The 23,659-nt window shown below is 44.6% G+C and overlaps 1 protein-coding gene and 1 long non-coding RNA gene across 2 annotated transcripts in view; one reads left to right on the plus strand and one right to left on the minus strand.

Moving 5' to 3' along the window:
- LOC135907649 (uncharacterized) overlaps positions 1 to 23,659 on the minus strand; it is a 104,920-nt gene that overhangs the window by 63,632 nt on the left and 17,629 nt on the right. The window contains exon 2 of the long non-coding RNA XR_010566082.1: positions 18,370 to 18,410. This is a non-coding gene — a long non-coding RNA (uncharacterized lncRNA). The remainder of the gene's footprint in view (positions 1 to 18,369; positions 18,411 to 23,659) is intronic.
- The window catches only part of LOC135907642 (chymotrypsin-1-like), a 49,430-nt gene continuing 47,163 nt past the window's right edge, over positions 21,393 to 23,659 (plus strand). Inside the window, exon 1 of the mRNA XM_065439338.2 lies at positions 21,393 to 21,619. Within this exon, the coding sequence (XP_065295410.1) occupies positions 21,518 to 21,619 (102 nt within the window). The 5' untranslated portion in view covers positions 21,393 to 21,517. The remainder of the gene's footprint in view (positions 21,620 to 23,659) is intronic.

Here is a 23,659-nt window from a genome sequence, read left to right on the forward strand (position 1 = left end):
TTCAGCAAAGAATTTTTACTTCTCAGGGCGTCTTTATAAATGTTCATTTTCTCGAAAGTCAGGCTCCAGTCGCTGTGGTGTGAACCTCTCTTCTTGTCCTTTGGGTTTTGTGACTGGTTTTTCCCTTGAACTATGTACCAACTGGCTCGGATTTCAACCCGTCTGCAAAGCATTTCTTCTGTGGGCGCCTTTCTAAATGTTCATTCTTCCGGCAATCAGGCCAATGTTGCTGTGAATCTCTCTTCTTCTCCTTTGTGTTTCGTTTAAAATAAAGGTTGTTTTTAACATCTTTGGATGCTGATTTGACTAACCTTAGCTTTTGACTGCTGTTAGTGTACGTTCCATTTAGGTTTTGGCGGGAAGTAAGTGCCAGTTTGTGCGGCAATGTAGTGTGTATCAATGAATGAATGACTGTGTGGTGTTTATTGGCGCAAGGGCCAAGTATGGCCAAAGAGCGACAAGCCAGTGTTGATGAGTTTGCAGTGGAGTGATGACTTCTATGAAATTGATGTGGCGTGGCTGTAAAGGGGCCTTAAAATGGTCGCTCTAATGTGCTTAAAATCTATGTGTAATAGGATTATAGCAATGATAAGAGAAGTGTACTATGAGCATTAAGGCGCATTACGCAATAATAATACCATATAAAGATGTATAAGATTCTAAAATTCACTAGAGCACCACGGCCTCGTAAGAGGCCTTGCGACACAAGGGCCTAGAGGCATGTGCTATACAATACAACTATCACAATGGCACCCTTTGGAAAGAGGACGCGCTACGACTTTAATGGGCTTATAACAAGTAGGACAACATCATTTAAAAAATTGAAGACTACTTTGGTGATAAAAAACGGTTCTTTATCAAGGAACATAGCTGGGTGCAGAGGGCGCAATAATGATATGCACGAGGACAAATTTTCTTTCTTTCAGATTCGGCTTTCCGACACTCCAAGAAGACGTGGAGGACGGTCAGCCTCTTACCACATCGACCACAGGTTGGCGGTTCATTTCCAGTAAGCAGAAAATTGTGGGTTCCAAATGTGTTCCCTATTCTGAGGCGACAGAATAGGACATCTGTTCGCTGACATTTTGTTGGGGAGGGCCAAAAACCTGACTGTGGCTTTATAACGTGAAGTTTATTATTTGTTCCTGCGTTCCACAAGCGTTGCTAGTGTTGTCGCAGTTTCTTTCTTAAGAAAGGCTTCAGATCTGTGTCCGGGACAGCAGCCGCAGGAAAAGTGGTCAGTGATGGGAGTGATGTGGTCATTTTGTCAGCTAGTACATTATCCTCGATGCCCCTATGGTCAGGTACCCAGCATATTACTATGTGTCTATGTGATAGATAAATATTGCATAAGAGCGAGTAAAGTTCAATGAAAACAGGATTTGTATGCTTTTGTAAAGAAATTAAGGCTTTTAGGAGGCTTAACGAGTCTGTAAATACTATTGCTCTGTCGAGTTTTACTTTATTTATATGTTTTACTGGAGACAGTACTGCATAAGCTTCTGCAGTGAAGATACTTGTTAGCGGGTTCAATACGCCAGATTTAGAAAGAGAGGGACCAACAGCAGTCTAAGATACACCAGCATGTGGTTTCAACGCATCTGTGTAGGATTCTGAGCACGAGTACTTCGATTGAAGTTCATGGAAATGCTAAGGATTTCTAGGTCAGGTGCTTGCTTTCTGACCTCTCCAAAGGATACGTCACCGTCTATCACCTGTCACTATCAGGACGGCAATGGCTTAACTGGAGGCATTAGACGATGTTCGAGAACTGGGACATCCATTCCTTTGCTAAGTTTACTTGCACGGAGTGACAAAGGATGTCCCATTGAGGGTCTATTACGAAAAAGATTTGAAGGTGAAAATAGGTGAAGATGATGTATGTTCTCTAAAAATTGAGTGACCACTCATATGACTCTACATATAGACTTTCGACAGGGCTTGTTCTAAATGCGGCAGTGGCCAGGCGGATACCCATATGATGAACGGGGTCTAACATCTTTAGCGCGCTCGGTGTGGCAGAGTGATATACTACACCACCATAATCTATTCGTGTTGAACTAGGCTCCCGTAAAGATTCGAAAGGCAATTCCCGACACTGCCCCACGTTGTGTGGGATAGAATTTTAAGTAAGTTCATTGTTTTTAGACATTTTGCTTTAATACTTATTATGTGTGAAATGAAAGTAAGACTGGAATGAAGTATATCACCTAGAAATTTGTGCCCTTTGTTGACAGGAATTTGTTGTCCGCCTAGTTCTACACAAGGATCTGGGAGCAGGCCTGTCCTTCTTGTGAAGAGAACACAAGAACTTTTGTGGGTGTTCTTTTAATATCAGTTTTAGTCTGCCACTTGGACACGTTGTTTAAGCCCTGCTGTACCTGTCTCTCGCACACTGTGAGGTTGCAGGGTTTGAAACCTATTTGTATATCGTCCATGTAGACGGAATAAAAAATGGCCGGTGGTAGAAAAGCACGAAATGTGTTCATCTTAATGATAAAGAGTGTTCAACTTAGTACGCCTCCCTGGGGTGCACCAGTTTCTTGTATAAAAGGCCGCAATAATACGTTGGCAATATTCACGCGGAAGGTACGTTTCGACCAATAGCTTTCAATTATTTTCAACATATTTCCACAGGTGCCCACTCTCGACAAGTATCTCAAGATTCCGTAACGTCATGTTGTGTCATATGTCTTCTTATCAAGGAATATCGAGAGAAAATACTGTTTGTGTACAAATGCATCGCAGATATATCCTTCAACGCGCACAAGATGATCGGTTGTGTACCACCCTTGTCTGAAGTCACACTGATAGGGATCGAGCATATTGTTGAGTTCAAGGAAACGCATGAGTCTGCGATTAATCATTTCTTCAAAAAGCTTACACAGACAATTTGTAAGAGCTTTCGGATGATACCTTGCTGCCAAAGAAGGATCTTTTCCCTGCTTCAGAACAGGAACTACAATCACTTCTTTCCATGTGGATGGGAGGTATCCCGCAGCCCAAATAGTGTTGAAAAGTGTGAGTAGTGTAAGTTGTGTGTCAGTATGTATGGTTTCTAATCATGTCGTACATGACTGTCAGGTCCCGGTGCAGTGCTTTTGAGTGTGTTCAAGGCGGCTCTGAAATCGGCAATACTGGAAGGCAGCTTGACTGGTGGCAGCGACGGTGCAGCAAGCACTGCCTCACGTATTTTTCTCTGAATGTGCAGTTATCGTGGCTAGCTCCTATCAACCTTCGCACCGCACGTGGAAATCAAGCACTCGGATCCGTGGACGACAGCTTCCTGCAAGCCCAACAGGTGTCGTTGGCTTCGTTGAGCACCACTCATAAGAAGCAGGACCATCACCGAGGCTTCACTGGTGTCAGCGACGGTGCAGCAAGCACTGCCTCACGTATTTTTCTCTGAATGTGCAGGTTAGTTACTTTTTTTGTGCTCTTGTGTGTGAAGCTGTTAGGTTAGTGCTTTGTTGCGAAAAGAAAATGCTGACAAATTCAGAGCTTGCCAAGAGGAGAGAAGCAATTGAGACTAAACTGCAAACTGAATGCACCCAATTCGCTGACGACATTCTCGGTAAATTTTTGTTAAAGTTGCAGTCCACTGGGCTTGATGCTGTTGAGCTAAAAATGCAGGTTGAAAGCCTGGAAGTAAGTATCGGTGTCTTAAATAACATCGTTGAAAAAATTCGGGACGAAAAACTCAAGCTTACAGCTGACAACAAAAAGCTAATCTCAGAGAACAGAGCACTGTCTGAAAGGGTGGCTGAGATGCAACAATACTCAAGAATGAACAATGTTGAGGTCAGGGCCGTCCCCTGCAGCCAAGGGGAGGACTGCATCGCAGTCCTGCAAACCATTGGCACTAAAAGAGGGTGCCCAGTAATGGCTGCAGACATCGATGTCGCTCATCGGGTCCCTACAAAAGTGCACGACAAGAAAAACATCGTGGCTAAATTCTCTTCCCGCACAAAGAAGGATGAATTTGTTAGCAAGGCACATTAGGCTAAGCTTCACCTAAGTGACATCGGGGTGAAAGCTTCTGTTGACAGTGCGGTTTACGTCAATGAGCCCTTGACAGCACGAAATAAAGTGCTCTTTTCAAAGGTGCTGGCTTTGAAAAAACAACATAAATGGTAATTTTTCTGGATCAGCAACTGCCAAATTAAGGCTAAAAAAAGCTGAGAAAACCAGAGTGTACCGCATTGCTGATGATTCAGACCTAATGGTCATTAACTAATCGGCATAAAGTTTGTGCCTACTTTAACCCCTTATTTTCCATCATGGCGTCGTATAACACAACGAGCGAGTGAAATTGCTTCTTTCAGAATAGTAATCGCTCTCTTATTCATTTCAATTCGCGCATACCCGCCGTGGTTGCTCAGTGGCTATGGTGTTAGGCTGCTGAGCACGAGGTCGCGGGATCGAATCCCGGCCACGGCGGCCGCATTTCGATGGGGGCGAAATGCGAAAGCACCCGTGTACTTAGATTTAGGTGCACGTTAAAGAACCCCAGGTGGTCAAAATTTCCGGAGTCCCCCACTACGGCGTGCCTCATAATCAGAAAGTGGTTTTGGCACGTAAAACCCCATATATTTTATTATATTATTAATTCGCGCAGCCTCCGTAAACATCTGGATGACTTCCAGAATCTCCTTTCAACACTTTCTTTTGCGTTTTCAATCATTGCAGTATCAGAGACCTGGCTAAGCAAAGATGATAAAAACTTGTACTGTTTCCCTTCTTATAAATCAGAGTATACACACAGACAGTCCAGGAACTACGACGGTGCGGCTGTCTATATCTCGTCAGGAATCCCGTACAAAAGACTCGACCTCACGTTAAATATGCAAAACTGCGAATCAATATGGTTGGAATTCGATCCTAACTTTCTTAACAACGATGACCGAAACTTCATCTTTGGTTGCGTTTGCCGTTCACCTTCCTCTTCAATTCCAGACTTTCGTATTTCTCTCGAAAAAATAATGGCAAACTTATCCCCTGAGACAAAAAATGTCATAATTATGGGTGATATGAACATAAATTTAATGGAGTCATCCCCGAGCTCTGCCAATTATTCGTCTTGTTTCCAAAGTTTTGGTTACGAATGTCTTATTATTATCCCTACTCTTTCAGTTCTTGGGGGTTCTAACACTATTATCGATCATGCATTGTCTAATCTTTTGAATCCACCTGATGCAGGAGCACTTGAAAGTAACATTACTGACCATTTTCCCCCTTTTCTGCGCACTATATCTGCACATTGTTCATATTCAAATTCTTACACCCAACTTGTTTTTGATAAAAAATGGTTCTAAGCAGCAGTATCTTACACTGACTGGTCTTTCGCTCTTGACACAAATGATCCGCAAGTAGCCTTCTCACCATTTATAACAAAGTTGATACCATACTATCATACCTACTCTCAGATACTTAAATGCAGGAAGAAAGTGGCTTCACCTCAACATCCCTGGGTCATCGATAGTTTGCTGAAGGCCATGCGCACACGAGAAAACCTATATAAAAAAACTAAAAGGCCACCATTCAATTTAATCCTACATGCGTGGTACAAGAAATTTTCCAACACACTTTCTTCATGGCTTAAAAAAGCTAAAACCAAATATTACGAAGAAAAATACTTAGATGTGGTTCGGACGGAAAGAAAACATGGCAAATAGTGAACTCCTTTTTGAATAGGAAACAAGAAGCGGATAGCATAACTAAAATATCCCACGATGGTAATACTTATTTCGAACCCCTCAACATTGCGGCTGCTTTCAGTAATTTCCTTTTTGCTAATAACTCCACTCAAACTCAACACAACTTATACGCGTCAAAGCGCCTTCCACATTCATTTTATGTGTTTCCAACCACTCCTGATAAGGTGGTTTCAGTAATCAGCAATTTAGAAATAACTAGTGCTGGACTGGACAACATTCATCCTGGTCATGTTAGAACAATTTCCGAATCAATATCATTTGTGCTGTCTGATATTATTAACCTCATGTTTAAAACAGGCACATTTCCTCGCGAGCTTAAACGTGATAGGTTTATTCCAGTTTTTAAGAAAGGCGATTGCTCATCACTATCTAACTACCGGCCAATCTGTGTTTTACCCTTTTTTAGCAAGGTCATCGAGAAAATAATCGAAAAGCGATTGATCAAATACATAAGCAAATTTCATATTCTTTCACGTGACCAATTTGGATTTAGATCCGGTTACTCTACTGAACTAACACTTGCATCTCTTTGTGATCAATTAAAGAAAGCCATTGACAAAGGTAAATTCGCAGCATCCTTATTTGTAGACTTTTCAAAGGCATTTGACAGCATTGACCATGAAACTCCTTATCTTAAACTAGATTCAATTGGTATCACAGGTCCTCCTTTACTACTATTGCACAGCTAGTTACGAGACAGATACCAGGTTGTTAGTGTTTCCGATGTTCATTCTAAACCTAAAATGACCAATTTAGGTGTACCACAAAGATCCATATTTGGCCCGTTACTCTTTTTACTTCATATTAATGATCTACCTAACTGCCTCACACCTTCTAAATGTATACTATATGCCGATGATACAACAATTAGTAATTCTGGCGAATGTCTGTCAACGGTAATAACCAAGCTTAATAGTGATCTTTATAACTTGTCAGACTGGTGCAAAATGAATAGACTTACCATTATTCCTACTAAAACTAAATTCATTTTATTCTCATAACTGAATAAACCATCCCTATGCATTCCACCCATTTCCATTTGTGAACATTTATTACAAGCAAGTGAAGAATGCACGTACTTAGGTGTTATTATTGACTGTAACCTAAAATTTCATCGCCATATAACGCATAATAAAAAGAAGTTATCACGTGGAATACACATTCTCATCAGGGCACGTCCATTTTTTTTCACGACCTGTGTTGCTATCACTCTATTTCGCGTTTGTACACTCTCACTTTACCTACTGCATAACCTCCTAGTGTAACACGTACACTACTCACCTAAAACCGATACAAACCATCCAAAACCAGGCAATTAGAATAATCACGTCGAATCCACACACCGCCAATGCTAAACAGTTACTACAAGCAAATAACATTCTAGACATTGCAGCCCTTGTCAAGTACATCCTTGTCACTCTTTTCAAAATAATAAATGACAAAATATCATTATCGCCAATTCCTATATCGTCTCTAACAAACACTAACTCAACTCGTTTTGCGTTGCATAATAACTTCATTCTGCCCAAAATGCGCACTAATTATGGGAAACAGACAATACACTTTCCAGCCATACCATCATGGAATACATTACCATTTAAAATAAAACTCCTGAAACCCCATCGATTTTATGATGAACTGAAAAATTTTCTGCTATGTGATATAAAAGTGACACTATGCATTGTAAAATCGAATTTTGGTTTTAGACCTGCCATTGTTATGCACTCCAACAAGTAATTATTTCTTTTAGAGCGCAGCTCTTTGGCGTCCGTTCCTGGGTTTCGCGTCGTCGTCGGCGTTGTCGGCGTCGGCCTCGTAACCAGCTCGCCGACGAATCTGCTCCGCCGCCGCGCATGCGCGCTGTCGGCTCTCCGGGCGAGGGAGGATGATGGAAGGGAGGAGGAGAGACTGTGGAGGAGGGCTGGCTACACAAATGGCTCTTTGGCGTCCGTTCCTGGGTTTCGCGTCGGCGTTGTCGTCGGCCTCGTAACCAGCTCCGCCCCCCTTTCATCCCCCCAGCGCTAGCAGCGACCGACTGATACCGCTTTCGTGAGTCCGCTACCGCACTCACGAAAGACGTCGTGCACTTCCTGCAACTCGCATTAACCGTCCATCGATCCACACCGATGTTAGTAGTGGGGGACTTTAATGTTGACATAAAGACAAACAGCAATTTCCTAACACTTATGCGGGAGAACATCCCGTTCCTCTCGCTCGTAACGCGTCCCACGGCTGTGACAACCTCGCGAGGCACTTGTATAGATCTCGTCTTTGAGAATCAAGCATTGGTGTACCAAGTCGAACATATATCAGTCTATTTCTCCGACCACAAAGCTTCCTTCATGACTGTCAAGAACTGTTAGTGGAGTCTTTGTTAAAGGAATACGTGTGAAAAATAAAAAAAAATTCTGTGATAGCGCATACATGTGTTGCTCGATTTCTTTGCCTCAATCTATCGAAAAGGTGAAACAGCTTATTTGCTGCGCTCAAATTTCGCATTAGGAAGTAACGTAATCGTCGGTAATTTTTTCTTTAATTTTTTTTCTCATTCTTCCTCTTTTACTTTCGTTTTATCTAGTTTTGAAATATTGCTTACTGCCGTTATAATGACTATTAATTACTTCATCTACTTGGATTTGTACGTCATTATTTATTATTACTGGAATTATACCAATGAACTTTTATTTTAACTGTGAACAGGAAGTCCCAATTCAGTTTTAACTATGGGACTTCCTTCTGTATACTTCTATCTGTATATAATTTTCATGTATTAATAAAATTTATTGATTGATACGATTCATTCTGTCTGCATTTTCGTATGATTGGCTTACGTTCTTCTATTTCTTTATGTTTAAGAAAGGATAGGGAATAGTGGATTGAGCTCGACCAGCGCTCAAAGTGCTCCCCAAGTGAGTCTGCCTGATCTTGCAGTTATCGCCCTGTGTATTTACCAAAGGGAGTGAATATGATTGTCGCCGTCTTATCCTATTAACCTTGTTCCAGACTTTGGCCTCATCTGCATACAAGTTGATGCCCGATAAAAACTTCTGCCAACTCTCTCTTCTGGCGTGTCGGCGCGTTCTGCTGCCTTGGGACTTTACTTTCTTAAAGTTAATAAAATTCTCGCCGGTGGGAGAGGCGTGTAGCGACCCCCACGCTTCGTTCTGTTTTTGCGAGCGATCCTACATTCGTCGTTCCACCACGGGACACACCTTTTGCGTGCCAAGCCATTTACTTCTGATATGCATTTAGATGCGGCATCTATTATGAAGGCTGTACAATACCCCACAGCAGCATCAATTTTTAAAGAGGACATGTAATCCCATGAGATACTAGTGAGAGTTCGAAATTTCTCCCAATCAGCTGTATCAATCCTCCACCTAGGAGCTTGTGGGGGATTTTCGTTTTCTTTAGGTGTTCGTAGCAATATGGGGAAGTGGTCGCTTCCGTAAGGACTGTTGGTACCTTCCCATTCAAGTTCAGGCAGTATAGATGGGGAAACTATGCTGAGGTCAACGAAGAAGAAGTTTTGTTTGCAAGAGAGTAATATGTGGGTTCCTTCTTATTCAAAAGGCACGCACCAGAAGAAAAAAGGAACTGTTCAACAAGACGATGTCACGCATCTATACGAGAGTCATCCCACAGGCACCTGTGCGCATTGAAATAGCAAAGAACAACATAAGGTTCTGGCAATTCATCTATAAAGGACTGTAATTTATGTTTGTTTAATTTGTAATGTGGTGGTATGTAAAGCGAGCAAATGGTGATGAATTTGTTTAGGAGAACAGCTCGAACCGCCACTGCTTCAAGAGGTGTTTCTAACTGTAAAAGTTGACACGTAATACTTTTATGAAAATCAATGTCAACACCGCCTGATGATGCGAGAGCATCATCGCGATCTTTCCGAAGCGTTATATACTGTCTGAGAAAGTTTGTGTGTGATGATTTTAGGTGTGTTTTCTGTAAACACAACACTTTCGGATTGTGTTCGTGTAAGAGTTCTTGCACATCATCAAGGTTTATAAGAAGATCTCTAACGTTGCATTGAATAATTTGTGAATCCATATTGGAAATAAAATGGGTGCTGTACGTGTGTACAGAAGTAGTAATTATAGAGATTACAGAGATTAGATTACAGAGCTCTTTCGATGCCATGTAACGGGAGTTTCGCCCTTTCTGAAGCGTCCGAGGGAGCCTCACCGCTCCTTAGGCGCTTGGTGCTCCGTGAGGATAGGTGTGGTGTTCATTGCCTCTTGTGAGGCGCCTGACACGCGTTCTTGCGGGCGAGTTTTCCGAGAGAGTCCTGCCTTGGAAGGCAAGATCCCTGCACCCACCAGCCCCGAGGTCGATGGGGCTCCCTGAGGGATTTGGCTGCGCCGGCTGTTGCGAGCGCTGGAAAGGGCTGGGGAGGTGGGGCAGGCTTGGCTGCGCCCACGGCCTGCAAATGCCAGCTGTACATTACCACTATCAGCAAATATAAAATAACCTAGGTTGGCTATTCCCACAAGGTTAACCCTCGCTGCCTGTAAAAATTGGAAGTGAAGGGAAGCCAGATGGAAGACAGGAAAGTTGGAAAGTAAGGGAACGAAGAAGGCTGTAGGGAGAGAGAGACAGGAAAAGGCTACTACCGATTTCCCCTGGGTGGGTCACTGGGGGGGGGGTGGCGTCTATGTGAAGCAGAGGCCCAATAGGTGTGTTGCCTCCGCCGGGGGGCCTTAAAGGTCCAAACACCCGGCATCGGCTCAACCCCCAGGATTCCCCCTTCCCCAGACATGGCTAAGCCGGGCACGGCTACATGCGGGAGGGTCCAACCCTCATGTGCCCGGGTACGTGGTGTCGCAACACACCAAACGCCTGCTGATGCAGAGGCCCCTGCGTACCGTACCCTAAGTATCCGCGCTCACTCTGTTTTCCGTTCCCTTCGATTACCCCCTACCTCCTCCCTTTTTTGCTCTTCCTGAGCTGCGCTTCAAGCATAAAACAGTCATGACATACCAACTCGCCCAAACTGCCACGCTTTTGGCCCTTGCGGGGCCCTGTGCTCGGGTACGTGGTGTCGCAACGCATCAAACGCCTTCTGACGCAGACGCCCCTGTGGGGGAGTGTGTATCGTGTCAGTCAGAAAACAGCCGGAAACGAATCCTGCAACGACGTTGCGGCCTCATGGCAAAGAGTAGGTGAGGACGCGCAGTCAGACGCCGGTGTCGGTAATCAACGTGTTGCGACTTCTTCATCCGGTAAGAGGCGCTGTCATCGTCATGCCATTCTGATATCTGTACCAACCCGCGCTTCTCGGGCGACGGTAACCAATTCTGTAGGTTCATGTTCACATGACGTACCAGACTGGTTTTCCATTGGTGTCCCTTCGGCTAGCAGGATGACCTCCAGAAGCCTCATCACGTGGTGCCCAGGCGCTGGACTCTCGGATTCCCGTATTCCCAAGACAGGAAGGGTAACGATGGGATATTCGAAGAAAGACCTGTGCGAGCTAATTTACAAATAAACGAGTGACTCCGTAAGACACACAGACTAAGCCCAGTGATTTAGAAATACACGCTAATTTGAAGCTCATTCTTGACTTCATCTAAGTGACCCCTGTCATGAGTGGGTCGGTGGATAAGCAATGAACGTCTTGGACACGTTCACGCCAGGCGCCGTTCAGACGAAGTGGCTTCAAGTTAAGATGAATTACATTATGCGGGGGTTATTAAGATGACGATGAACAAGTCCCAACTCACAACGTGCGGCCTCTGCAGATGGCTCACGCTACCAATGAATACACTGGGCCCATGGGAAGTCCGGTTCATCGCAATTAGAGTTATTGAAGTTCGATGGGAATCACTGGTCGTGGCACAAATTTTCAGATTAAGCTTGCGTCTGCCATTAACACCAACGTTGACATGACTATAGTTGTGAGTGCAATAACTAGATCTCACGTATTACTGGATCAGCTGCGTCGGCTATGTCGGTCCTTCACACTACTGGAGATTATTATAATGACGGCAATGAGTTTTAGCGAAATAAATTAGGCAACGATAGAATAATTGTGCCAAGATAATATTTATAGCGTTGTGACCTAAGGAAAATTTGTCGTCGTCATCTGACACCTGTAATTTCTGGCACATAAATGACCAGGCGCATATTTACGAGGATCGTGAGCACATTCCGATCAATTTGTGCGACATCCTGCTTTGTGCTGCGAAAAATCCCCTTTCCGTCTCTTGATCTCCGACACTGACCAAAGTTCTCATGAGAGCCACTACCCCTCCGGCCTACCTTGATACATGTCCGGAATTATATATGTCAAAGGTTATAGCGGAGTGGCGCTGTAAGAGAACCGACTTAAGTGTCTTATCAAATTTTCTGACCACCAGCTTCACTGCAGGATAAATTAAAGAACGGACAACGCGATAAACTGCATATGTCACGATCAAGAGACCATCAGATGTTCAAGAGATTTTATTTGTATGAAAGCTTCCGCCTGTGCCCACGGTGTAGACTACCACGAGTAAAACTCATAGGCGCTTCTTCTTGCGCTCGAAAGAACACCGTCACAGAAGTTGGCGACACGGTAGACTTGAACAGAGAGCAAACGAAACAGCCGTCCATAAAGAAAATTCGCTCCTTGTGTGGTATGAAGGGCAAGCTGCTTGCACAAAGTGTCGAAGTCGAGTCACCCGGTAGAATGCTCTCGATAGCACGTTGCACCTACTGGCGTACCTGAATTCACCATGAATTTATTATGTTGCAACTGCACTTGCCCACTTGCCTTGTACGCTGACAAATTGTCAATTCTACGATGGCTGGTACCACGACGCACAGTGAACATGGAGTTCTCTTTGACAGCGGGAACCAGTGGAGCTTCATTACCACCAACGTTCGGAAGAGGTTGGGATGCGAAGTGATGGATCAACAATCTTTTACAGTTGGTGTATTCGAAGGTAATAAAAAATTCAGAGAACGATGAAGAATGTATTCGGTCATATGCAGCGGTCCCACAGTCAACGTCTCATTGGAATGCAGCCTTTAGATGGTGACACAATATAGAGCGAGTCTATTTAATTCCTAGAGAATAAATGTGATAGACGCGATGCGCTGAAGAAAATTGGGCCCACAACCACTCAGGATGTGCCTCGATGATAACCATGTGTCGATTCAGAGGTTGTCGACTCATGCTACGAGGGCGAATCCGAAAGTCATTGCCTGTATTTTTAATAGCCAAAATAAGGTACATACTGTTGAATGCGAATATACGTACTAGTCTACGTACACCGGGCGACAAAAGTTTACGGACCACGGGATCTCTGAAAACATTTAATTCCCAAGCAGCTTGTAGCAGTAGCCAGTAACACTGGATACGATGATGTTAGCCCATTCTAGTTGAGTCTCGAAATGCAAATACCAGACTGCGTTGCGAGGTTGCGGATATATTAAGTTTTTTCTCTAATGTCATAGTAAATAGCATTTCGTCGCCAGGTGTTCCTCACGCTATTTTTCCACATATTCTTCACACCAGTTCAGACATTTGTCCCTACGCAGCGCTAAACTTGAGGTGCCCCTGTGTCGTCAGTCATCGACACACGCGGCCTCCCCGAAGGCTCATTGTCATGCAAGTGCTCACGGCTCTTTTGCGAACTCGCAACACTAGCACATCAGAATTCTCAATGCGAGACAGCTTTCCCTATAGGTGCCGCATTTCCCTGTTGATTTCAATGGGCGTACGTTCCGTTGCTTCAAACAAAACGAATCAAACTTTGTTGCTCGTACGCCACGAACGTGTGAGGCACAACCCGCATCTTCAACAACTGACAGCAGTGTCGTTCCGAGTGGTTACCAGCAAGAAAAGGCTGGTTTTGGCCAAGAAAGGTCCACCGCTGGAATGGATATGTTAACCTCGCACTTAAAGCCAATATTTGGCTAAAGAAATAAGGACAAGAACTTTCTGATTAGTCCTAAATACCCTGAAAAGTTCGGAAACGAAACTACATTGGGAAGTGCCAGTGCCACTTTCTTCGTCAGGCAATCCAACAAAGTGCTTGAAAGTCGTCGTGATAGCAGCATTCGCCGCATTTCGGCTGAGACCAACTATTTTGACAGGGAAGCTCTGGACTACACGTGAAAAGCACTGTGACTAGGAAGGCTGACTCCCTTATCACACAGTTTCTTCAACAAGAAAGACAACAGAGGGAGTAGAGCCCACTTCGATGAGCCGCCGTCGAAGCGTCTAGTCAACCATGTAGAAAGCAACGCCGTTGAGGCAAATTTTCCTATTGCGTGGTAATGGCGCAAGTCTGGAAAACGACAACACAGAAAAGGCGTGCACAAAAGTACGCTTGAACTTTATGCGTGGGCCTTCTTTTACGTTCTGCTAAAAGTAACGTATGCTATTCACTCGTGATCATCCAAAACGAACTCCATATGAACAAACTCGGGCTTTAGACAAATAGTGATTCGGGCCATGGCCTTCGCAACAAAACTGCAACATATAGGGCCATAGACATCAAGAACTCACGTGTGATACCTCACACCCTCGTGGTAATACAGTCGTCGTGCATTTATTGTCATACAGTCATTGAGGCCGTCGCGGTCGTTCCATCGACGTCACTCCGCCTTCGCCCTTCGACTCTCGTTACGCTATCGTTGTCACAACATAGCCGTTCATCAAACAGTATTCATGATACAGTCGTCGTCGCGACACTGTCGTCATGTACTCGTCGTCATCGCCTTGTCCTCCTACCACTGTCATTCATGATCGCCATTGCCTCATGGTCATATAGTCGGTGTCATGCATTCGTAGACCACCGTCGTGATGATGCCGTCGTGGTCGCTCTGCTGTGGCCATTCTACCTTTGTCATTCGGCACTTGTCATGCCGTCGTTGTCACGCCATCGTCGGCTCACTGATCGTTATACCATTGCCGCCGAGCCGTCATCGTCACGCTCTCGTTCTACCATCGAGACCACTTCAGAAATGTCATCTCATTGTGGTCATCGTCATACCGCATTGGTCTGATCAACGTCATTCCATCGTGATCATTCAATCTTAATTACGCTGTAGACACTCAATCGTGATTATGCCGCCATTGTCATGCATTGATGTCATTGCGCCTTTGTCAGACAGCCGCTGTCATATGCAATCGTTGTCATACCGTTGTCATCATGCCGGTGTCGTAGCGTTATCGTCCTTCCTGTTTCGTCATTGATTTTCATCATAGCGCAGTCGTCTCGTCGGTGCCGTCATAAACTCGTCCTGATCTCACTGTGTCCATGCTGTCGTGTTCGTGCTGTCGTCGTTATATCATCATCATTGCAGAACCTTAATTGTGTATGGCAAGATAATGAAGAAAAAAAGACAAGCCAATGCAGGGTTTCTTCAACTTTGAAGTTTGCGTATTCGCTTAATTATGTTGCATTGGAAACTCCCAGCGAAAAACCACACATTTATATAAAAAAAAGATCCCGTGTCCTTCGAACGCGAAAGCATGTCAATTCAAGAATTGACCCCCCCCCCTGCACCCCCTCATTGGCGCAGTGGTTACTAAAAGCTTGAAAGCACATTCAGTTGAGTAGATGTCACTACTGGTTCCATAGACGACAATAGTGGCAGCAGTGACCTGCCCTGCAGTGATCATGAGGACTTACGCAATGCCCTGGACGATGTTTTTTTCGAGTTTTAGCGCGAAAGCTCCCCTAGTATACAAACTTGGATTTCGCCCCTGTCTGTGTGGAGCATGGAGGAAAGAAAGCGTAGGAGAGACCCCCCGGCTATGGTGACTAGAAGTACGGTGGCGCCAAAACCCGTATGTTAGCGGCAAAAGCGCGCTTCTTGGATTCATGCCGCCGCCACAGTGGCCGTGGTGGAACTTCGGGCAGCATCGCGATGTCTCTCGTGGCCCCTCTGCCTCTTTCCTCCGTATATGTGCATAAGCGCGTGTTATTGTCGTCTTCTCGGTTCGACGTTGCGCGCATGTGATTTTCGCAGCGTTTTCTCTGTGGTGAAAGATTGCTCGTTGGCATGCACGCTTGAGTTCCGTGCCCTGTTCCAGCCAAATGTACCATCGCGTAAAGAAAGCGAAGCAAGCGCACTGCTTTGCGCCTCTATGCGCGCCCGGTTACGCATCATCAAGGAAGACGGGAAGCATGTCACTTTGTTTTCTGTGCCAAAGGAGCTCGAACCTTATGAAACGAGGTGGCGGGCTGTCCGTCGGGCTGCAAATTTCTCAACGAGAGATCAGCTCTCTGTGAGCTGCACCTCCAGGTACAATACTTTGTGTGGCACTTCACACACCTGGCCAACGGCGAAACAGTCATGATTCCCCGTGATCAACCCGTGCTTACAAGCGAGGCAGTGCCAACAATTCACCCAAATGCGCCATTGCACCTCTCCAGGAAAGCTGCGGTCACCACTGCTGTTGACAGGGGAGGAACTGTATATACGTCAGATCAGCTGAATACACTGGTGACATCACTGGACAACACTTTCACCCACTGCTTCAGTGTGAAGCAAGTAAGAAGCGAAAGCTTTGTGGATCTGGTATCGCTTCTTCAGCTTACCAAGTTGAAACTCATTGGCTGCCATGGACACAAAACAGCATTTACGAATAGAATCATCAAGTTCTATGTGCTCACAAGGTTCCATTTCTGCGTCAAGTCCCAGAACACGAAACGAGGCAAAACGAGGGAGCGAATAAAGATGCTAAAACTGCATGGATTCTGTGAATTCTGCATTGCCAACCTTGCTACAAATCTTTTTTAATCAGCGATATTAGTTTAACTAATGTGCAATTTCTCTGTGATTTGTGTTGAGAAGTATTATTTCCTGACTGCAATGTGCAATAAATGTTTTAGCAACCTGGATTTGGCTGCTGAGGTTCATGACTGTTTCTGCTGTGCTCCTCCATTAGTTGGAGGACGCACCGTGAACTCGCGCGGTGTAAATGCAGTTTCTTTCCAACGCCTGAAAGAAGCTGCATTTACTTCAGTTCACGGCAGGTGTTTACACGCCGATAAACAAAGAGCGCAAGTGAGGACCTAAAGGCCTATAGCGAGAAAAGTTCTACTTCAACTCTTGAAAGCGATTAGAGGACCGCACTCGATAGGGAGGAAACTCGTGATTCTCAGACGATGTCCGAGCTCACGGCGGCCAGCTCCAACTAATGAAGGAGCACAGCAGAAGCTGTCACGAACCTCAGCAAGCATATGCAGGTTGCCAACACGACATGCGTTGCACTTAGCATTCAGGAAGCAGTACGTTTCAACACAAATCGCAGAGAAATTGCTTAACGGTGCCGGCAGCCAGCCCGGTCCAGCGTGTTGGTCGCTCCGCGCAATACACTACTGAAAGCAGCGCCCCTTACGGAAGACATGAATTAGAGGAGCGGCGTTCGCCGCCCGTTGGCGTCACCTAACAACTTCTAGCCACCACACCCCGGCCATCTCGAGCGGGTTGGAGAAAGTGTGGCGGAGCTCGCGCGCTGTTTTTGGGAAAGGAGCATTGGGACCGCAAACGTCTACACTGTCATACAAACTGTGCTCCTGGTGGTCTCACTGCTGCTCTAGACCCCTGAAAAGTGAGAAGGTTCTTCGGCCCGTGTCTTTCTCGCAGCAAATTTTGTTCGCGAAACAAGCTTACTTCGGAGTAGTCTGTGTAAATTTGAAAGTTGTGTTTCGGTTCTGTGAGTGGGAGTGTCAGCCAACAACAGAGATACTCAAGCAATCAGGGTGCCGGACTTTGTCGTCGTCTTCAGCGTGCTGTTGCAAAGAGAGTCCACTGCAGGGCTCTTTGTTTCCGCGACTTTTGTGTGTTTATCGATGCGGGGGAACCTTTGTGCGGGAATGACCGCGACGGTGAATCGGCCATGTGCTCTCACCCGACCGACAACGCCGTACCTTGCAGTCACTTTGTGCACGTGTCGCGCGGTCGTCTCGCCCTCGGCTCTATCGGGGGACAAAGATTGATTAGTCATGGTCAATTTCGTTGTGTGTCCAAACACGCGGCTGATGATGCGCATCCCAGGTTTGCGGAGCCAAGGGAAATTTTGGCATGATGCAGTTAACACTGCACTGATATGTTACATAGTTGTTCTTGGACGACCTAGTATGAGAGGATCATTGGTATCAATTGGTATCACGTAAACTTCAGGAAAAAAAAGCTAGGCCATCTCCATATCATTTCGCAGCACGCGATGGCAACACATTCAGCGAGTGCCTCGCCAGCTTGCACAAGCCCGAGGGGAGGAAAGGCTCGCCGCATGCCCATTCCTCGTCACCCGATGAAAAACTATGTTTATCGATACTGCCAGTGCTGTCTACCTGGTCCTTAGAAACGTATAATTTTCTCTTGCAAAAAGATGAAAGCACAAATGCACAGAAAGTAATCGTTTTAAAGCGAAGCTTTGTTTGCTCTTCCTTCTTCTTTGGCGTGTCTGCTCTGTTCTTGCACGTCACGTTGAGTGGTTGTTCAGAGGGTGTATAAACACAGCAGGAGCGTGACAGAGAAGAAGGTCGACGAGAGACACTAGTTTGCAGATTTCCATCCCGTCATATGTGCACAATGCCCTCTGGAGCTCCCTCGGTGTCGCTATATTAGCCTCTTGATGGGTGTAATTACTCGTTATTTGCCTCAAAAGGATTGCAGAAGCTGCAGCGCTTACCTTTCTGCTGATATGCAAGTCCAGAGGAGACGTGTATCAAACTGCAGAGAGGGGGGGAGGAAGTAGAACAAGATTAGAAGCGACGCAGTCGCGAAATGAGTAAATAATAGCCTTGCCACTTTCGCAGCTCCCATAGAGAGGGCGAGAAATAGTATGACCTGTGAAGACAAGGAAGCATCGGCTGCCGGCGGACTGATAATGTGTGGTGTTTTAGGGCGCAAGGGCAACTTATGACCAAAGAGCGCCATGACACACGACAATGTGTCCGATGTACTGCGGATGGTGTGGACAATGAATTCATCATGGTAGATCTGACATGGCTGTAAAAGACCTAAAAGGACTTGCTGCAAATACGTAAATAATGCGTACTAAAACAATGAGACTGACTGGTTAGTGATGTGGGCTACGGCAATTAGGTTTTCTGAAAAAAAGATGCAACAAAACATAACAGGGACACTAGAGCTTGAAGAGTGCCCTTGAATATAAGCGCGATTAATAGTGTTCTGAAATTACCTGGCCAAATGATTTTAAGAGTGTCTGTTTCAGGTAAAAACTAACACTAACTTCAGGGTAAAAAGCGATTCATTACTAAGAATAAATGCCGGGTGAAAAGGTATATCTTCACGAAATGCCGAAGGAAATACCTTTTGCTCTCTGCGTCTACTGCAGGACATTTATTGAGAACATGCAGGATTAGTTGTGAGATTTTTCCCGCGCTTACAAGTCGAAGAGTACCCCCCAATCAATAGATAAGAGTGAGTGCCGTGTGTCCCTTTTCTTAACGGCAAAGGAACACTTAGTTGTATCGTGATGTTTCCTTCAATATACAATGCCCTAACTTGGGTTCGATCAAATGCAGTTTATTGGATATATGAGTATTCCACTGTTTCTAGCAGTAGATTTTCAGCTGGCGACGTAAGTACGGTTTAAGATCTGTGGCTGGAATGAGTATGTTTGTGTCGGTCTCACTAAATGCTGCTGATCTAGGTTTCACGTCAGCAGCTTCATTGCCTTTTATGCCACTCTGGCCAGGTACACAGCATAAGATGATTTGTTATAGCTATAAGCGGAGCATAGCAATATATATAGAGCATTAAAGACAGTGCTTTTATGGTTTCGCAGATTCATTAGGGCTCGAACTACGATCGCTGAGTCTGTTGGACACAATAGCCCTAGTCAGATTAACTTGCTTGATGTGCTTTGCTGCAGAGAGTATTTCATAAGCTTACTTTGTAAAAATACATGTATGTCGATTCAATGTACCGGATATTAAAAACGATGGTCCTAGTGCTGCGTAAGCAACACCAGAAGTATACTTAGAAGCATCTGTGTAAAATTCAGCACAAGAATACTTCTCCTGAAGCTCAAGAAGATGTGAATGTGTTTGTGCTTCAGGTGCTCGTTTTGATATTTCTGTAAACGAGACGTCACATTCGATAGTCTGCCACTCCCAAGGCGGTGCAAGGTGCGTAGGAGCCATTAAGAAATTCTCTAAAAGTGAGGCGCCCGTTTCTTCGGACAGCGCTTTCAAATGGAGGAACAGAGGAGGTGTAGTACCTGGGCGGTTACTGAACAGCCGGGCCGTTGACAGGTCGCGAATAACTGAATGGCATGGATGATGGAAATCTTATTTTCCCCTCAGGACGTAAGAGAAACTTAGATATGTCCTTTGGAAATGTGGAGACCCTTCGTTTAATTTTAATTGCGGCTGGGTTCTTTGTCTTTTGGGAAAGCAAGGGATTGGCGGTTAATCAGGGCAAACCCCCAAGAGACCCATTGCCTGTTGCTCCAAAGAATGCATAAGTTAGACATAGACCATTTGTCCCCGTAATTTTTTATCAAAGCTCCTAAAGGCTTAGTCGAAGTCCTGACAGAGTCCATGCAGGCGAAGGGGCACAAGGCCACAAGTGGTCGCCATGGCATACACCAAGACACTTTGCCCTGTTTACAGCACTTACGCTTACTGCACAGAACATTTATCACACTTCACACCGTTTGCGTGGCTCTCTCGTAATCGACAGAATTAACATGTGTCAATATTGTGTGCATAAACTAGGAGCTGCACCGTCAAGTCCTGTAAGTTGGCACTTCTTTATCCCATTCAAGCTGAACGATTCGAAATACCGAGAATAAATGCGCCGATAAAGCAACTCCACAGAGGGCTGAATAAAAAAAGTCAAAGAAAGAGATGTAATAAGAGCCCCTCCAATCTGGTGTTGCTAGAGCATCTAAATCACGTTCAATGAAATCTTCGGGCTATATATGATGTTGTCCCGACGTTCTAATAATATACGCACGTATTCTTGGAATTTTTCAGACGTGCGTGCCTTGAGAGAAGCTTCCGGAGTACGTCGTACATCTTGCTACGACGGGCATTCCTTTACGCGGAGACTTACGGGCGCACTTCAAAAAGAAAGGTGCTGCAGTGATTTGTGCTATCGATTTTTAGCAGATAGCATTTGAATTGTTTTTTTATGGCTTTAGAATTAGCAACAAAACTCACGCAAAGCTAGTATATTTCAAAATGACGCTTTTTGCACAAAACTTCGCGTATATGATGAGACACATTGCCGATGTTCTATTGTCAACACGCACAATAGGTTCGATTGAGAGGCGTGCACACAAAGGCGCCACACGTTTCAAACGCCAAACGGCATTCTCCGCCAACGCCCGGGACTCAATGCTGAAGACGTGCACAGTGTGTCACGCGAGGAGCATCCGCCGCCTAATAGCGCGTTCGTTCTGCAGCACGACAAACTGAGAATATCGTAACCGAGCAGTTCCACTTAAGCGTGAAGTGCAACTGCAGCTGCTTGACACGCAGGATTCAGAAGGGCAGGTAAAGTTTTTCTTTTTTTTTTGCTTAAGACGTACGTCCGCGTAACTGAATGGAAAGCTTTAGAAATAAAGTCGCGCGATCGAGGAAGATTCATGGCGGCAAGTTCATTGTGCGAAACTTTCTAGCTTCATACATTTATCAGGCATCGGCAGTCTGCTTTCAACGTGTGCATTTTAGGTTCGCCTTACTAGTGTGTAGGCTGTAGTGACGACCGATAAGAAGCATTGGAAACTACATGCTCGGCCGATGTGTCGTCCTCTTGGACGTATCCCGATTTCGTGATCTCTACAAGAGGAAAACGTGGAAGGCATGGCTTCCTTACGTAGCGACTACGTACCATGGTATACGCAACTTTATCTCACAAAGGTTGCTCTCGTAATTCTTGTGATGGCGCTTGCGGTAGCTGCTAACGTAAGTTGTTTTACTCGTACATACTTGACTAAAATATTGTATGCTTAACATGGATTGCACGCACCATGATGACCAATAGGCGATGGCGCCGGGTACTCAATGACTGAACTGTTTTGTAATTTCCGAAACTATGCATTGATTCAAAGAAATGTGGTCAATTAGGTGACCTTGTATTTGATAACCGCTTGGTATGACAACCGGATTCATGTGTCGGTGTGTTGTTTTTCCTACGCAGGGATGCTTAGTTTTTGAGAAGACATGGGATGCAGCGTTATCAATCATGCAGCTATTGAACCGTTTGTTTAATTTAAAATAGAAAAGCACTTAGTACAGCTTAGAAATTGAAATCTACGGGCTTACACATTTACGGTTTTCTTTGCCTTTGTCCGTGAAAGCTTGTAGCCGAGATTAGAGCACTATATATTGTGAATACCTTTATATTGCAATTCAAATGACGAACTTCCTATCAGAAAGAATAACGCAACCGTAATGGTTACATTTAAAGTGGATGATGAAAATAATATAACGAACGATTAACCCATGCATGTTTTACCTGTAATATAGAATAGATTCAAAATCACTACTATAGAGAATTGAAGGCTTAGGAAAATATAATTTTTGGACGCAATCTGTCTGAACTCACCAGAAGATTCGCAGCATTAGCCCAACTGGTAGAAAAATAGTCAGTCCTAAAAAACTTTAAACACCAGAACTATCAGTCGGATGTTTAAAATATCGTAACTATACTTTTTTTCTAATCGACATTAAAACACTTTATTTCGCGTTCACGGAATTCCTACATCGTGTTCTTGCTTCATAAGTAGCTGACGAGAAGCCAATTTTAGTTGAGTTTACCCATCCGAAATGCGACTAATCCAAAGTGGTGTTCCACCGGGCAGCTTATCAGGGCCATTTACGAAATTATAAGAACCCTATGCAGATTATGAAATGCAGTATCCATTGTACATTACAAAGAATGCACATGTTGTACGCAGATCTTGCCGGCCTAAATATCACTGTCCGTTTAGCAGACGAGCTCGTCGTCAGTAATCGTTGGATATATGACTTTATCTTTACGCTTGTACGTGAGCGAAACCAGCAATTCTGAAATAAAGATCAGTGTTTTGAAACTCTTGGTGACTTTCAGAATCTGTCACTGTTGGCACAGGCACACAACGCTCCTTGTTGCGTGTACATAACGCAGAGAAAATTTACTTTGAATGTGAAGCAGTTATCGACGAATTTAAAACTATAATAAACAATGAGAAGAGGGAAAAACTGGCTTACCCGAAGAGACCTCAAGGAACGATTTTAATTTCCCCCTGTGTCAGAACGCGCACGATAAGAAACTTTTGACGTTCAAGGGGGGGGGGTGCTAAAACCGAATGAATTATTGCTTAACTGTAAGAACCAGCATCTAGGAATGTCACATTTACATGTAGACTGTTTTATCTTAGTCATATATGAAGGATACTGAGCGGTTTATGATGTGAATGCGTGAATATCCGTGAACTTTATCCTTACGCTTGTACGTGAGCGAAACCAGCAATTCTGAAATAAAGTTCAGTTTTTTTTTTAACTCTTGGTGACTTTCGGAATCTGTCACTGTTGGCACAGGCGCGCAACGCTCCTTGTTGCGTGTACATACCGCAGTGAAAATTTGCTTTGAATGTGAAGCAGTTATCGACAAATTTAAAGCTATAATAAACAATGAGAAGAGGGAGAAGCTGGCTTACCCGAAGAGACCTCAAGGAACAATTTTAATTTGCCCCTGTGTCAGAACGCACACGATAAGAAACTTTTTGACGTTCAAGGGGGGGGGGGGTGCTAAAACCGAATGACTCATTGCTTAACTGTAAGAACCAGCATCTAGGAATGTCACATTTACATGCAGACTGTTTTATCTTAGTCATATATGAAGGATACTGAGTGGTTTATGATGCGAATGTGTGAATATAGTTTTTCTTCATTTGAAAGGTTTTGACAGTTCGCATAGCAATTGCAGAGAAGAACGTTTCACGACTCTAGCTGATGGAAACA

The sequence above is a fragment of the Dermacentor albipictus genome, chromosome 10 (genome assembly GCF_038994185.2).
Source record: "Dermacentor albipictus isolate Rhodes 1998 colony chromosome 10, USDA_Dalb.pri_finalv2, whole genome shotgun sequence".
Classification (NCBI taxonomy): Eukaryota; Metazoa; Arthropoda; class Arachnida; order Ixodida; family Ixodidae; genus Dermacentor; species Dermacentor albipictus.